This window comes from Hyperoodon ampullatus, assembly GCF_949752795.1.
Source record: "Hyperoodon ampullatus genome assembly, chromosome: 10".
Taxonomy (NCBI): Eukaryota; Metazoa; Chordata; class Mammalia; order Artiodactyla; family Ziphiidae; genus Hyperoodon; species Hyperoodon ampullatus.
In genome coordinates this window covers 97,571,825-97,589,946 of record NC_136923.1, presented here as the reverse complement: position 1 = coordinate 97,589,946, position 18,122 = coordinate 97,571,825, and the positions used below count along the sequence as shown (strand labels likewise).

At 45.4% G+C, this 18,122-nt stretch overlaps 1 protein-coding gene across 1 annotated transcript in view; it reads right to left on the bottom strand.

Annotated features, from left to right (window-relative positions):
• Window positions 1-18,122, bottom strand: part of NEDD9 (neural precursor cell expressed, developmentally down-regulated 9) — a gene marked incomplete at both ends in the record, with an annotated part of 73,755 nt that overhangs the window by 15,869 nt on the left and 39,764 nt on the right. The window contains one exon of the mRNA XM_079712123.1: window positions 9,577-10,023. Within this exon, the coding sequence (XP_079568249.1) occupies window positions 9,577-10,023 (447 nt within the window). The remainder of the gene's footprint in view (window positions 1-9,576; window positions 10,024-18,122) is intronic.

Below are 18,122 nucleotides of genomic sequence, written 5' to 3'. Positions count from 1 at the left end.
AAATGAGGAAAAAGTCACAACTGAAAGCTCAGAGGTGGAATGGCGCTCTTGGGTCACTTTCCTTTGACACAGCGTTCGGGCGGCAAACCACTCCATACAAACAGCGCCCCGACCGTCAGGCCTCCAGCATGGCTCCCCCGCTGCTTTCAGGAAGCTCTTTGTGTAGCAAGTGCTAAAGCAATATTTAGCTATGGAGTGACCAGGCGCCAAAGAGCGGCTAGGAGCGTTTAAACATGAAAGAACATGATGGGAAATGACTTCTGGGTTCTGCAAGTGTTTGAGGTGTTTCTCTGGATGAAGCTGAATACAGCTCGGGACAGAGATGGGCACAGCACAGGCATTTTTTTATATCTCATGGACCGAAATGTTCTTTGAGTGAAAACTATAAAAGGCATGAGCATTTTGGTTCTTTTTTTGTCCAAATAAATTCAACAAACCACTAAGCACTAAATCTAGATTTTTTTTTTTTTTTTTTTTTTTGGTGGTACGCGGGTCTCTCACTGCTGTGGCCTCTCCCGTTGCGGAGCACAGGCTCCGGACGCGCAGGCTCAGCGGCCATGGCTCACGGGCCCAGCCGCTCCGCGGTATGTGGGATCTTCCCGGACCGGGGCACGAACCTGCGTCCCCTGCGTTGGCAGGCGGACTCCTGACCACTGCGCCACCAGGGAAGCCCTAAATCTAGATTTTGAATTGGATTTTAGAGAGGTGCCCACAGACAGCCCTAAAGGGATGCGATTATGCGATTATGGAAAGAGGGAAGGGATGAGAATTTCTGCACCCAGAGGCCTATGGGTATCGTCTCCTCCTAAACAGGGACAGGAAAGACGCTGTGACTTAACTGGGAGGCACGGCATGATGGAGGATGGAGCAAACAGCTCACGTGGCAGAACCTGGTGCCAGCTCTGAATGGCGCTGAGCCAAGGCTGCGGCAGGGCTGTTGCTTCAAGAGGCATCAGCCCCATCGAGGGTCTCACCCAAGCCGAGAGGGTGAAACCGAGGAAAATGGGCAGAAAACGAGCTCCAGGATGACACACTGTCTTAGCTCTTGGTAACAAAGCAGGGAGGAGAGTTCTTAACGGGGCGCTCCCCGGAAGGGTCCTCATGTACGGGACCAAGTCTGCAAACTCTGCGGCCCCCCGCTCAGTGCCCCCGATCCCCCTCTCCCGTGCTCCTGCCTGCTCCTTGCTCTCTAAGACATGGTTCTATCCTCTAAAGGAGACTGCGATTTCCAGATAGAAAGGTGGACAGGATCCTAAAGGAAGGTAAAAGAAGGATATGCCAAAACATAGGGGTCAACTGAAATTTACATCAACGCCTGAGTGTCTTTTCTTCTTTCCTAAGAATCTTGAGGCCAAGTCGTTTTACTAAACTTTTCAAGTGACTCTGGGAAAGAATCAGATAAGGATGTCTGGGTCATAAAATTTTAGCCAAGACCATTAAGTGATAATCCAACCCTACTCTCCATTTCACAGTTGAGAGGACTAAAGTTCAGAGGTTATTCAGCTCGACGACCACAGGGGTGTGAAGGAGCACCTCAGTGAGCAGGGTCCAGCAGCCCATCAGGGCCCCCCCTTCCAGTGCCATGTTGGCTACACAGTGTTTATAGGCTACACAGTGAGACAGATTAACTTCACAAATAAATACTTCTCTAACTTCACAAATAAATACTCCTAAAGAAAGTCACTTCCTTATTTGAGAAGCAAAACTTGAAATCTGCGTATTTTATGTTTTGGGGGTGTCCCTTCCACACCGGCAAGCCAGTGCTGGGAGATTTGACTGTATCTGGTTAAATGAAGTTATTCGCTTGGAGCCATGTGAAGTCGTTTGAAAAGACGGTGTTTCCAATGGCAGAGAAAGCCAACGTAGCGGTACATCGGTACCACGGTCTTTACAGCATCTTGATGACCAGCTCAGGCCTTCTGAGGGTCAGCCTGCCCTGGAGCAAGTGACTGCAGCCGGGTGGCGGGCATCTCCTTGGTCGTTAACTCAGACTCGCTCAGCATGGAGGCTACGCTCTGGATCTGAGGTGGGAGCCTTTGGCATTGCCTTTCATTCTTTCTGACCAACAGGATGCTTTTTAGCACACAGGGTTCTGGTGAGCTGGAATTGCTCATGAAGTGTTTAAATATGCCCTCTTATTTTAGGGCTTGACAACATCAACCATTAGCTGGGACGTATAAGTCATTAGCTTCAGAATCAGACAGACGTGGGCTCAAATATCAATCCTGCCTCTTCCTAGAGGTACGCCCCTCAGCAAGTTCACGTCTCAGACCTCAGATTCCTCCCCTGTAAAGTGGAGGCTGTGACGAACACCTAATGAGACCGTTGGGAGGATTAGGTGAGATTATGCACGTAACGCCCCTAACGTGCAACCAAGCTCAAAGGCCCCTGCGAGTCACCCCACTTTTGATCTAAAATGATTCTTAAAAGAAGTGAGTAGCTTAATAACATGCTGAAACGTGAAAACGCATAACTATTCTGAGAAATAACTGGTTTAAGCACACCATGCTTTAAGAAAAGCAAGTATTATAAAAATTATTCAGATAAATCAGATGTGATTATGGCCTTGCTAAGGGATTTGTTTTGGCTTCAAAACTTGATCTACTGTGGGGTCCCTTTAAAGATGGGACTCCTTGGTGCTCTTCACACGTTGCTGGAATCACAGCTTTGAAGGGAGACATACACGTCCCGAGTGAGTCGCACCTGTGCCCCTTAGACAGGAGCAGGGTGCCTCTCTGGATGGGGACCTGGACAACGAGGCTCACGGCACAGCTATTTAAGAAGGCGCCCAGGGACTTCCCTGGTGGCGCAGTGGTTAAGAATCCGCCTGCCAATGCAGGGGACACGGGTTCAATCCCTGGTCCGGGAAGATCCCGCATGCCGCGGAGCAACTAAGCCCGTGCGCCACAACTACTGAGCCTGCGCTCTAGAGCCCGTGAGCCACAACTACTGAGCCCACATGCCACAACTACTGAAGCCCACATGCGTCGAGCCTGTGCTCTGCAACAAGAGAAGCCACTGCAATGAGAAGCCTGCACACCGCAATGAAGAGCAGCCCCCGCTCGCCGCAACTAGAGAAAGCCTGCGCATCAATGAAGACCCAATGCAGCCAAAAATAAATAAATAAATTTATTAAAAAAAAAAAAAAGGAAGGCGCCCAGCTCTGCATTTTGCACAAGGGACTCAGACAAGTCTGCTTTTAAAAACGTGTTCAACCAACAGTAAGTCTCAGTTTTACTGTCAAATCACCAAAATTCTGTATTCTTTTCTCTCCCTCACAAATAGAGCATTATCTACTGAGCCAGCCAACATACTATGTATGATGCTGACCTAGTCTCTCTGATAAAGCACAGTCACTTAGCATGAAATCATTCAGGAAGGAAGGAAGATTACCTCTGTTCGCTTCGTCGTGAATTTTGTAAGAAGTTACTAAATCGTTCCTAGAAATATGCATTATCTATGAACTTTATAAGCAATTGCCACCAAGTTTGAAGGCCTTGGCATTGACCAAACAAAAAAGACCTTTGTTCATTTCTAAGGAGGTGTTACGGTTTGCTCATTCCACTGGCGTGGGTGACTTAACTGGGAAGAGATACTTTTCCTTTTTAAGATGAGGTCATAGAGCCCTTGAAATGTTCAAGGACCTCGAATTTTGTGTAAGATTTAAATTTTATCTCGACTCTTGAGGGTGGAGATTTTAGGTGAACAATCACTTCTCGGCATACACTAAAGAGCCATGGTATAGAGGAAAAAAATTCATTTAAATCAGGATTATCTTTATATAGGAATGCATAATTCTGGAACAGGGTCATATTTTATTGAGTTTATAAGTGAAGAAACTGGAGGTACCCTCTGCTTTGTCAAACTCTGATTCTCCCCAGTATTTTTGAGGGTGTGTATGATTTTGTGTGTGTGTGTGTATGTGTGTGTGTGTGTGTGTGTGTGTGTGTGTGTAGGAAGGGAACAAAGGAATGTGAGGTGAAGTCAGACTTTATCTTCTCTGGGAGCTTTCATTTCCTCTTAATCTATTTTTACTTGTTGGTAGACAAATCATACTGCTAATATACAGCAGTTGGTTTGCTGGTATGAGTGTTGTTCTGGGCAACCAGATTTCACAATGCTTCACATCCCAATAAGGGAAGTCCTCAGTTCCCTAACCAATGGCTTTGGGTGTGTGTGTGTGCCCACATGTGTGTGTAATTTATGATGACTCAGTGTCTAAGAAGGCACAAACATTGTAGCATAAACTATTTATGGTTCTTATATTACCTTTCAAGGAATGGGCCTGGAAGACCTGGTTAAAATCTTTGACTCATTTCCCGCCAATATTCGGCTATGTCTCACCTTGGCAGGTAGGAAATGGTCTTTGAAGATGATGTCATGGGGTTTAGATAAATCTTACTTGAGTTTACTGAGTGCCACCCCCAAAGCAGTACTTACCCAGTCCATCACACACACTATAAATGTGGGCCATTAAAGTTTCAATAAGCCTGTGTGTTCCCTTGAGATTAAGTGAAATTACAACATATTTTGGGACCACAGAGGCAGGAGAAACTGTTGGGGTGCAGAGAAAGCTTCACAGAGGAGATGAACATTGAAATGGGTTTTAAAGTATGAATAGGAGTTCACAGGTAGCACAGATGAGGAAAGGCAGTAGATACATAATAGCATAGGTAAAGGAAGCACTGTTCCTCAGTGGGAAAAGTGTGGTTCTCCTTTTTAGATGACTATAGACGTGTTAACTAATCTTGTTGTCTAAATTTGGCAAAATGCATAAAAGTTAGGCCCTCAGAAAAGTTGAATGTGACATCATGCTTTGGATGCTCATTTGTTGTGAACAGAGAGTTAACATTTCAGAAAACAGATGGTGACACTCTCCAAGACCCTTCTGGGGGAAAATGACCATGTAAAATCTGACATATGTCATAACAGACTAATGAGCTGGACACAGGATTTGACTCGTGTGTGATGGTGAAAGGGTGATAAGATCAGAACCACTTTTCAGCTTATTTAAAGGTCAACTCAAATTAAATGCTTCGTTTCTCACTTCCTCCTGTGCATTCAATTTACTCATTGGCTGTTATCTGTGTGCCGATGGTTTACTATGAGCTTGGCCTATAGCAGTAAAGAGACAGCCATGGCCTCTGCCTGCCTTAATGGAATTCATAATTTAGCCCCAAACTGATCTTCAGAAGGATGCAAAGCAAATCTCATTCCACCAGTTAGAATAAAAGCGACATGTCCAAAGAATAATCAGAGAAACACACATAATTCCCTGTGAAGATCAGGCACAAAATGGATGAAGTCAGGTGGCAGGTTTTGATCTTTGAAGTAGAGAAATTAAGCTCTTTTAGACCTTTGTAGACCTTCTGCTTTTGAAGTTTGGGTCTAAATCGCCCTCTCCAAACCACAGTCCCATATTAACTACAATTTTGCCTTTAAAAAATCGAGGACACTTCTTGAAAATATAATTCAGCTTTTCAAATTATTGGACTATGAGTAACTCATTTAATTTAGAAATGCCTGTGAACTCTTGGCAATCACAGGCATATTTAGAAGTCTTTGCAAAGAGAGAAAAGTCTAACCTACAAATTGTTTTCACATGTAATGAAATAGTTATGACATCTAAATGTAACAATTAATGAGGTTGACATTGTGTTGTTTCCTGCATGTTTGTCTAAATGTTTATTCATTTCTATTTTGCAGTTTTTGTGTTTCATAGTTCGGAGCCAAGACTTTTTATTCAGTGCTCCAACGTTCTCGTAGACCTCTGGCAGTCTGCCCACAATGCCTAATGGATAAAACGGCCCTGCACAGAAAACCCAGAGTGAAAAAGACCAATGAAATTAAGTCAAGGTGTCAGTGTATATGGTTTCCAGATAACTTTGAGAGTTCTTTCCACCCTGTACAAAATTTCTGGAGAACCAAAGAGAGAGCTACACACTCAAAGAGAACAGCATATATGTTAGCAATAAAGTAGTTGCATATTCAGTGCAGAGTATGAAACACAAACAGGGCTGATCAGTTCAAAATGAACTCTGAGAAAGGAAAGAAAATCAAAGCAAGGGGCACTAATTTTTTTAAGCCCCTGCTTTGCGAAACTCTGTGCCAGGTCCTTTCTATACAGTGTTTCATTGAATTCTCACAGCAACCCTAGGAGATAGTTATGATTCTTCCCATTTGACAGATGAGGAAACTGAAGTCTAAAGAAGTTCAGTAACTTGCCAAGGGATTAACAGCTACCAAAGAAACAGAACCAGGAGTCGACCTCACCCCACAGCCCAGGCTCTTTTCACAATCCTCATGCTGTCTTCTTCTTTCAGGAAAGGGTGGAGATTATATGATTTTCTTTCTCTCTGTAATCACTGATTTAATAAGTGATGAATCTCATTTTACGTGGTTGGGATGCAAGAAGGTGGGTGGGGGCTGGAGTTTCCCAGACAGCAAAGTAGGAGTGATACAAGGCAGAATTCACTGTCTTTTTTTTTCCTATGTGATTCATCAGTAGAAAAAACTGTGGTGGATAAAACTTCTGAAGCCCAGTCTGTAGCAACATCAAGGGAATCTTTAACTGTGGAAAGTCCCGAATCATAGACTGGAATATATCCAACCCCCTTCATGGCCCTGTAACAATGCTTCTCAAAGTGCAGTCCTGGACCACCTCCCCCAGAACTATCCCAGGAGCTTACTAAAATGCAGATTCCCAGGCCTAGGGCTAGAATCTGGGGGAGGCCTGGGAATCTGCATCTCAACTCATCTTCTCTAGCTCTCTGGGTGATTCTTATGTTCCCTAAAATTTTAGAACCACACTTTAGTGATGGTTCTCTCTTTCTCTCCTTTAGTAGCTTTTAAGGACTATGACATAAGCTACCGGGAATGTCCAGTTCTGGGTTCACCATCATTTTACAGATGGGAAATTAAAAGAGGAAAACGGGTATGGGGCTATTTAGTAAGTCAGCAAAATGACTACAATGAGAACTCAAAACAAACCCTGCTGGATTCCCCCTGTACTGAGATTAACTCTTGGAGCCTTGGCTTACGTCATGAGTGTGATTCTCACCCATTGAGCAGGTCTTGAGTCAGAAACGTCCCCGAGGGAGATGTTGATGGAAGTTTTGAAAGCAGCTGTTTTTACTCAGAAGGTTAAAATCACCTGTTAGCAGCCAAGCCTTCTCCACTACAAAGGAAGGAAGGAAGGAAGGAGGGAAGAAAGAAAGGGGGAGAGAGAAAGCAAAAAAAAAGGGGGGGTGGGGGAGAGAGAGAAAAGAAGGAAGGAAGGAAGAGAGGGAGAGGAAAGGAAAGAAGAGGGCGCACCCACTCCCACGGGGTGTGAGCCAATGGTCCAGTGGACAGGATGGAGGCTGCAGCCTGAGAACCAGTGGCGCTAAGGTGACTCAGGGTGAGGTCAGGTGTCCTAGAGAACACGGTGTTTGGCAGAGAAGAGCCAGGACCATCCCCTCCCGCCTCACCACGTTACCACCTCAGACCCCGACTGCTCGAAGCGCAGCACTCGGGGCACTGCCCACCCCCTGAGCTCTGATCAAGCCTCCCCCAGGTCTGTGGCATCCCCTGGAAGGGCTGGCAGAGCGCCTTTCCGGAAGCTGGCTTCCCCCTACAGGAACCACCTACCTCTTGCTAAACATAAAACCTTCCACTGATTTCAGAATTAAAAACAAAAACAAAAACACTGAGTTCAAGTGCCCGACGGTAACCCCGGCACTCCAACCTCCATCCAAGGGAAGGAGTGTCAAACTCTCTCCCGTCTAAATGGATCAAGGGTCCAGGAACGAACCTGAAGTACAGTTACAGCAAATGACATGGGAAGAAGACCGAAGTTGTAGACTTTTCAGACTTGGAACTAAAAAGGTAGACTCTAAAAAGAAAAACATGTCACCTTCCTGCCAAAATAAACTGTGATGAAAGCTCAGACCCCACCATCTTTCAGCCAAGCATTTCCGGTACTGGCCCCCCTGTCTGCCTCACACCAGCTCTGATGAGGGAGGGCTATTTTTAAGATGCACACAACCAGGGCTAAGAATAAGAGGTTATTTATTTATAGTCACACCTTTCAACTGTTCTTTTTCCCTCTGGAGATAGAGGCCTGGTTTGACTCTCCTTTTGAATCTAAAATCCCTGGGGTAAGAAGGACTTTGAAAGGTCACGGGCGCAGTCTATGACCCCCAGACAGGGATCACTGTCCCAGGCAATACAAGTCGGAAAACTGTTAACTTCTTGAGGAATTCCTCCTAATGTTTATACACTCAGCTTATGTAACACCTGTGCTCCTGAGCAGTGTTTTGTAAAACACACGTTTTGTATAAAATTTGATTTGAAAATACATTCGTGGCTTTGTTATTTAAGGAGTCCAACAGTAAATCAGCCCCTCCTTTATTTTTTCCAACAGAGGATTCCATGATCATGTAAATAGATAGTCTATAATCTACTTGGGATTGTAAATTCAAACACTGCATTAGGTTTTCGCAAGGCAGGGCACATGTATACGTCATGTTCTAAGCATCAACAGCTCTTTCTGGCGTCCAACTGCAACTTTCCGCTTGTGATTCAGGGATCTTTTCTTATTCTGTTAAATTAGTCCCTTCTTAATACCAAACCTCACTGGACCCATTGTAGGCCCTTGGAATTTGCCAGCAAACTGAAGAGAAAAGCCTTCCCCTGCAAGGCTCCCAGGAGTATCACTTTGTGTTGGCTATTACCCTCCACAAGTTCACTGGTATTATTTTCTTCACAGCACAATTCCCCACCTGACATTCAGTGTCTGCTTATGTCTCCTTACTACAGCGTAAGTATCATGGAGGCTAGATTCACTCTCGAATTCATCACTGTATCACAAGCATTGAAAATATACTAGATGCTTGAAATTAAATCGATTTTCTACTTATCTCAAATTGTTACGGCATTTGGAATTATATAGAGTGCTGAAGAGGGCCTTCCTTTTTTTTTTTTTTTTAAACATGATGCCTTCCTAAATACCCTAGCCCCACTATTTTCACCCACCACCTCAGGTATTATTATAGGAATGACTCGAAAGACAAGAGGATGGCTCTTTTCTAAATTCACTAGTCTATGTGTTTTAAATGAGTCAACCTTGAAGCTGACAACTCTCCAGAACAAGTTGGTTGGCAAAATGTGGTGCTTGTGCTTGTGCAAAATGTGGTGCCTTGTACCACTCAAGGGAGAAAGAGAAAAGACTGGAAACTGAGTGCAGAGTCCAGGTCTAGAAGCAGGTCTATCAGAAATTTGGAGAGAGACACTTGATGATGCACCTCGACCTGGCATGGCTCGGGAACTCATAATGGCGATGGATCAACAGTACCTGGCACAGGGTGGCCGTTCAAGAAGGTTTTGCTGACCAATGAATGGAAAAATAATACCCAAGTGAGGGCATTTAGATATTCTTACTTCTTGGAAGATCTACTTACTACTTTGAGGTACTTCTTGGAAGCTTCAAGTTCTTATTTTAGGAGCGCGAACACACACACACACACATACACACACACACACTTTGAGCACAGTGGAAAAAATTAAGAACAAAAATCCAGTCTGTCGTTCACTCACCTTTTTACTTAAGTGGGGACCATTAGCCCCTGCAATGCCTCTCTGCACTGATGGTGGGACTTGATACACATCTTGTTCCTGGGTACCATGGCCCGTGGGTACTTGGTAAATTCCCTGATTTTGGTAGGAAGGTGGCACTTGGTAGATGGTGTCTCGAGGGGCGCCCTGGGGGGTTGGCATTTGATAGAGCTTCTGTTGGCCAAAGGGCTGGTGCATCAGTCCAGAAGTAGGCGGGTCCTGACTGGAGGAGGTCTCCTGCACGGGGCCAATCAGAAGCTTCACCCGGTTGCCCGGGACAATGCCTTGCCGACCGTGTAAAGAGCAGAGCCACCATCCTTCCAGTCCTCCTGTGTTCTGCTCTATGACAGTCAGGATGTCTCCCTTGCGAAAGGCCAGCTCCTCAGCACACTCTGGGACGTTGTCGTATAAGGCCCTTGCCATAAGATTCTAGGAAGGAAAGAACAGAGGGAACCCACATTAGAAGAGCAGCTCAGTCCCTTTAACACCTAAAGCCCATGCTCTTATGGAGGGGCACACTTCCTGGAGAGAAGAGAAGAATCTGAACAATAGGCTGTAAGGAGAAAAACAGATGGTGCAGACAGAAGACAGATCCATACATACTGTGTCTGCCACCAATGACATCAGACCGCCTCCTTGGAAAAGCTCAGAACGCCAGAGTGCTTTCTTCCAGCAGTACATGCTGTGCCCAGGGAGTTATGAGTAGCATGGCTAAGGGTTAGAGAACGGTTCATTCTACAAAACATTTCTCTTCCTTTCTTAAACCCAGTCAAAGGAATAAAATATTCCAAGATATTCAGATGTACTACAACAGACATCTCTTATTTTGTTAATATATTGGAGGTAAAATGAGTCAAAGAAAATCCCCAATAACAAGCAGCACAAATGGCATTGATATTCAGTGTTAAAATGGAAACAGAGGTACACTGATCTCCGACTTGGCAGGGCTTAAAAATTCTTATTCTCAGTTGATCAAGAGGTCCTTGGATACGTGGAGAATCCACAAGCAAGCGACCTTTCCATGCTAAGCCAGCATGGAGTGTAGTGTGATGGTGACTCTACATCTCCAGATTTGATCACGGGGAGCTACAAAGAAGTTACCCCGCGTAGGTAGACAGATACCATCTCTTCCTCTTTGGTCTTTTATTCCTACCTTTCCTGAGGGCCCCTCCTCACCCTGCCACTTTATTTCCTACTTCTTGAATCTAACCATTCACATCGGAAAGGCTCTGCTTTCCCCTTTCATGGGCCCCAAACACTTTCTCTCTTTGTGTGAAGGCCTGTCTGGCACTTTCAGTACTAAGCAGACAGCCAAAGTAGGCATTCAGCAGAGAGCGGGCAGGCAGTACATGCTGACATTCTTGGAAGCCTTTCAAAGGCTCCAAAGATTTCATTTCTTGGCATCAGTCACGTTTCGCAGCACGATGGCAGCCATCACCCCATGCCTGCTCCTTCCCAGCACACAGAGGAGTCGGGGAATGTTGTAAATTCATAGCAAGCCGTCAGAAAACTCAAAGCGATCTCTCTAGTGCTTCGCTAGAAAGCTGGGACGCACTAGGTGTCACTGTGATGATGACCACTTGTGGGGAAAAGACCGCTGATTGGCCGGAGTGTGTTGTGACTACACATTCGTGGCACTTGGGGCTGTTGTTGTTTGGACTTCTGCCCCCTGTTTTCTTCTCTAAAAATGTGGATTCGATCTTCCAGCTTCATGCTTTTCATTCCTTTATCACTGACATCCGTTAATCATCTCCCCCTGTACTCCGGCCCGTAACCGCGGGTCTTGCACCGTGGGCTGGTTCTCTGCTGTGGAGGCGCTGTGCCATGGGAGGGTCTGCTCCTAGTCAGCAGCTGGGGGGCTCCTAATTTTACTGTTAACCACAGTCCTCTTAGTCAGTGAGGAAAGGAGATAAAGCCCTAGAGCTCAGTGCCCAGGAAGCCTGGTGATGCTCTTTAAGAATAAGGTTGCAGGGCTTCCCTGGTGGTGCAGTGGTTGAGAGTCCGCCTGCCGATGCGGGGGACGTGGGTTCGTGCCCCGGTCCAGGAAGATCCCACATGCCGCGGAGCGGCTGGGCCCGTGAGCCATGGCCGCTGAGCCTGCGCGTCCGGAGCCTGTGCTCGGCAGCGGGAGAGGCCACAACAGTGAGAGGCCCGCGTACCGCAAAAAAAAAAAAAAAAAAAAAAAAAAGAATAAGGTTGCGGTCCTTGTTCTTGACAGTTTTCTGATCCAGGAAGTCTATGATGTGGACGGGTGAGCAGTAAGGGAAGCTAAAGGGATACTGAGGGCTTTGTGTTCCAGGTGAACGTTTTACTTAGTATCTATATTCTAGGAAGCTTTGTGTTCCTTCTAACAAGTAAAAGTCCACATACTGAAAGATAAAACCATACAGCACTGTATCCTGGTTTGAGGAACCATTTAGGATGTGTCCTAATCCTAAAATCTCTTGTTTCTCTTCTTCCATCGTTTGGGTGTCCCGTTATTGAAAGAAAAGTCATCGAGTTGAAGAAGACAAGATGCTGGTCCTTTGTACCTAAATGATCAGAAGGAAATTACTGCACCCAAGTTGTACTGTGATGATAGAGCGGGAGGTGAGCCGACGGCTCTGGTCTCCACCCCTTTCTCTGGGGCCCATTCAACAACTGGGAATGGCTGGCTAGGAGGCCCTGTGGTGAAATCATAAGTGATAGGGGTGGGACCAGTCCTATGGGAGCCGAGGGTGGAGAGCTGTGCGATTATATTGGCTACCAAGAAGGGAAAGAAAAGAAACAGAAAACAGTAGAAGGTGAAGGACCACAGACCTCAGCAGCATACATGAACTCCAGGCATTCGGAGTTGAGTCACGTCCACGGAGCTCCATCAAGCAGTGAACTAGAGCCCCAGACCATGCCCGACTCGAGGCAGATAGAAATCCCTGTACGAAGGCTGTTCTGGATGTTCTTTGTCTCCTGTTCCAGTGACCTTCCCACCACCAGCTAAGCAGCACACTGTTTCTAGACAGGCCTGCAGAGCTGCTTCTCCAGGAAAACCTGGAGAGCCTCTTGTGGACGCACAAGACGATCACAAGGTGACTTCTGACTAGCTGTCCTCCCCCCGCCTCCCAGAGATTGGGATCCAGAGAGCTTGGCATGGCTGCTAGTGGAAGCACCCGGTGCCAGCTTGACACCTCACATGCTGAGAGTTATCCTCAGCCTCGGGTGAATGGGAATAAGTTATTTAATATCTGTGCCAGCTACAGGGAACCAATGTCTACAGCCAGCCACTCTCCCACACAGGAGGTTACGGCTCCTGAGACCTTCAGAGAACACCTGGACCTGACCTCCCTGTTTTACAGATGAGGAAACAGAGCTGGGGTGGGGGGCGGTTTATCATCTGCCCAAGGCCACACCAGTGGAGTCAGAGATGGGAAGAGAGCTGTGGTCTCTTGGCTCAGTTCTCTTTCCAGGACTCTAAGCCACCTTAGCTCTACGACACAATGTCCTCCTAACTGGGCTCTGTTCCATTTTACAGTAAAGCTCTGAAGGTGACAATTCTTTTTGTCATGTCTATGGAATAAATCAGTTCCTGGGGTTTGGGGTCCTGGCTGTGTGACTTGGGCAGGTTACTTCTCCCCTTGGCACCTTAACTTCCTCATTTGTAAAATGAGAATGAGGATAACATACCTATGCCATGGGTTTGCAGTGAGGATTCAGTGAGTTAATTCAAGTCAAGTACTTTAACATCGCGGAAGACTCGGGAAGATGTGACTATTTATTTAATGTGCTGATGGCGCTTTGATCTTAAGCTTCCTAGCAGATTACCTCCACAGTTCTCAATCAAAGGTTGGTTCTATTCTAATGTTGTTATTATCTATATTTTTATACACATCTGATATTTCTCTTGCTCGCAATTACACTTCAGGAGAACTGTATCTTGAAGCAGTACTTCTCTGAATTAATAATGAGTTCTGGTCACTGCAACCTCTGGTTGAGTATTTGCCTATAAACAACAATAATGAAACTACTGGTTGCACTCAAGAGACATTCTGAGACAAAATAATAATATATTACTAATATAATTAATAATATTACTATATATTATATTAATATAATTAAGCAATTAATATAATATATAATACTAATCGAATTATTATATAATTAATTATATTAATATAATGATATATTATTATATTAATATTATCACAATATTATTAGTATGATATCATTATAACATTATTAATATTATATTATTATTATCATTACTGGACAAATTATGGATACATCTCATTAGATTCCAGAAGCGTACAATCCATCAGAAAGTACGGACTAACACGGATAAAGAGCTTGGCTTTTGAAAATACTTGGTGCGTTGAGGCAAGAGTTCCGTAAGTTAACTTCAGCCAGAACACAAACCCTCTCGTTCAGAAGTGCACAGGCAGATCAAGAGTTAATTTCTCGGGCTAGGACAAGGTGGAGGGACCCTTTCCTCCAGGGCAGAGATGTGATTCCTTAAGGCCACAAAGTCAGAAGGTGATTATCTGAATATCTTACAAAAACCCAGGAGAGGCAGTTGGTCTATTCAAGACCGACTCCTTCTCCCACCCTCCCTGGGATATTTATCTCCAGGGCAGGAAAGGTCAACACAGAAACACATCAAGGCAAGATAAGAGAGCTATGTAATCCTATATCCAGCTGGATGGTTAGCCTCCGGAGGCTGGCAGTTAGAAATGCAGCTAGAGCTTGGCAAAGCACCAAAACAGTTGGGTCACAGAACTTGAAAGCCAGAGGCCCTTCAAACAATTACAGTTCAACTCATTCACTTTACAAATGAAAAAATGAGGCCCAAGAAGTTAATGATTTGCCAAGTCAGCTGGCTAGAAGGTCACAGAGCTAAGAACACGGGCCCCTTGTCTCCAGCTCCAGAATTAGGACGGTACTGAATAAAGTCAGAGGCATGTGCTACAAAAGCTGTGGTTCTAATTAGGATGGGAAATCCGCATTTAGAGTCGCAAATCCTATTTGAGGGATCCTAATTGTAGCAGCCTCTAGCATTGACCCCACCCCGATCTTTGAGAAGAAACTGTCCTTGGCTTCCATGATTCCACGTCCCCAGTCCTCCCTCTTCCCTTGTTCTCATGACCACTCATCTTTCTCCTCCTTCACAGACTAATTTCTTTTCCTGTTCCTTTAGCAATCATGTTCCAAAGGGATCTCACGTCTCTCTGAGTTTGCTCTCTACAGGACATCTCATCCATGCCGATGGCGTCTAAACACACAGGTAACACTCAGATCCACAGCTCCAGCCTCGCTATCTCCTCTGCTCTCCAGTCGCATATTTCCAGTTGTCCAATGAGTATCTTCACTTCTCACTCAACAAGTGCAAAATCCCTTTCTCCTGATCTCTCTCAGTTCACAGCACGCATAAGGCCGCCCAAGGCCGCCTCAGAGGTTTGCTGAGTCACTTCACAACCTGAACCTCGGTCAGCTGGGACCTGGCTTTTCTTCCTCACTGCCACTCCTCGCTCAGGTCCTCAGCAACTTTTGGGGGGGGGCGGGGAGGGGGGAAGGTATGACCATTGCTGCCCAACTGGTTTTCCCACGTTCAACCTCTTCCCACCTCCAAACTCATCTTCCACATCACCAGAAGAGTTCTCTTCCCAAAATATATCTCATTGCTTTCCTTCCTAGTTCTCTGTGATAGTATTTCTTATAGTACGACTTGTACCGTCCCATTCAAGACTGGGAACTCCTTAAGTTCAGGGAAGCTGTTCTTTCTTTGGCATTTTCAGAACCAGTGTGTGAAACAAAATACACACTCGTTAAGTGTTTGCTAAATTGAAATGGATTCTGGACCCTGATTTCCTGGTTCTCTACAGAGAGGGTGAAATGGTTTTCTAGAGATGTCAGCAAGATATTCGGTTGAAATTTTCAAATGGACATGGGAAGATGAACTAACAGAACCAGAAAGATCAATGGCACGTCCAAGTCACCTAAGCCTCACGGCCAGAGAACGTGGGAGACGGCGAGCAGGAAAGAGCCCGTCCCTCCCTGTTAAAACAGGATGATGACGTAGATTGGGAGCCTGCATCTAGTGCCACAACCACTGAGCAAACAGGAAGGCCAAGAGGAGCCAGCCATCCCTGTCTGATTAAATACAATGGTCTCTGTAAGAGCCTTTTCTCCCTTTAGTGTAGCAACCTACATCTGGCGGTAGATGACCGAGCACCATTCATGCTTTGCCAGAACGTTCGGGTTCTGCGGTTCCTGGTTCCCAGGCTATGCCCAAGGACTGGGAAGAAAATGCTGTGCAGTATTACAGCAAGTAAAGAGAGCTCCAGGTCACATGATCATTTCCACACCACCCTGCGCTTCCCTGCCCTTTTTTTTCCCCACTATTATCAAAATGTCAAGAAAGCTTATTACTCCTATTGCCAGGGAAACTATCTGCTATTCCAAATAGAGAGAGGTGTGTGACATAATTTCCATGACCATTCATGCTGCTGTTTGAAGAAAAATGAGACACAATGCCTGGTGTGTCACCACCCCTCCCCCCCGGACTGATAGCATCATCAATGGCCCAGCTTCCTCTTATTATTGTACTTCATTCTATACTTATCATGCAGGAGCTCCTGCCAAGCCTCAGGGCTGCCACATTCTCAACAATGTGGCTTTCCTGTACCCAACCCCCCAAACTTTAGCCCTGGACTCTGGCAGGGACACACACGCACACACACACAGTAAAGAAGGAAATGGCCATTGTCAAGAAAATCGGTCCCAAAGGAAGTGACTGAGGGATGAGCATCAGCAAGGTCAGTCTCAGGACACACTGGAGAAGAGAAAGAAAGGATCCTGTGTTTTTATGTTTGTCTGCCGACAAAAATCAGCTTAGGTCTTTTCCATTATAGTTTATTACAAGATTTTGAATATAGTGTCTTGTAATAAACTATAATGGAAAAGAATTGAAAAAAAGAATATAGATATATACATATATATATATGTATGACCAAATCACTTTGCTGTACATCTGAAACTAACACAATATTGCAAATCAACTCTACTTCAATTAAAAAAAAATCAGCTTCAGTCTGAGGGCCATCCAACCCCTTTGGCTTCCTCCTACCCTCATCTTTAGGATACAGGGGGATGCGGGATTTCCGCAGAGAAGGACACAGCCATAGTCAGAAAACATGGATATCTATAAGTGTCTGGATTTTGATTCTTGGAATACTTGGTTTACACTGGATATCTGGAATGTTGAATTTTTTTAAGAGTTGAATCCTCTGGAGACTGTTAAGTAGTAGACACTAGGTTTTTAGGTTTAGGAGTTAGAAGATATGATGCAGAGCACATCCAAGTTTTTTCTCAGCAATATTTGTCCGTTGCAACCTGACACACTTTTCATTATGTGATCTGCACTAGCCACAGAAAGGCAGTGTGACATCCTGTGAGGTTCCTAGTCATACTTCCTGACCCCTGGGGAGGTGTGTCCAACACATGCCACCAAAGAGCCCTTTAGCACCTGGACCACATTTCAGCCAATGATTTTCATTTTCTGGAAAGTGCTTCTAAACCCCTATGGTACTGACAAAGCTTACATGAGTATCTTGGACTCTCTCTAAATATTCATGTCACTTACTTTGCCCCAAGTCCTCACATCCTCTAAGATGGTCCAGCTTTGTGAACATTAGCCATAGCATCCTCTTTGTGTGCGTGTACACATGTATGTGTGACTTCACAGCCAACTACTATTACTTCTTGGCCATTTGTGGAGGATGGCTTTGATTGCTAACAGTATGTGAGAAAAATAAATTAGCTTTTCCTCACAACTCTGTTGATCATAAATAATACATATGTCTTTAAGAACTCAATTCTCCACTCTTCTGTGGTCTTTGGGGTTTTCTTGAGTAACTCCTGAGGGTCTGAAAGAAGGTGGGTGAACACCTAGGTTTCTGTGGGTGCTTAGAACCAGAAGTCACCCATGGCTTGACCAGACCGACTAGGCTAGAATATTAGACTATGAAGGGATCCCAGAGATCACTCTCGCCCAGTCTTCTTGTTCTACTGCCCAGAGGGTCTCTTATTATATCAGCAGCAGAGCCAGAACTAGCATCTGATTCCCTTCTCTTTTTTTTTTTTTTTTTGCGGTACGCGGGCCTCTCACCATTGTGGCCTCTCCCGTTGCGGAGCACAGGCTCCAGACTCACAGGCCCAGCGGCCATGGCTCACGGGCCCAGCCGCTCCGCGGCATGTGGGATCTTCCCGGACCGGGGCACGAACCCGTGTCCCCTGCATCGGCAGGCGGACTCTCAACCACTGCGCCACCAGGGAAGCCCTGGTTCCCTTCTTAATCTAGGATTGTTTTCCACTGGACTAGGGTATGCTTCCTGAGAACCTTCTCCATCTTAGAATTTAGTAATGCTGCTATTAAGCCTCAGAATTTATAAGCATTTGTCCCAGGTTGCCTGGGTTTGATAGATTTAAGCACAGCGTATTGGCATAAGATCAAAAGCACGGGGCAGGCACAGGCTTTTCAGGGTCTGTCCCTAGATACA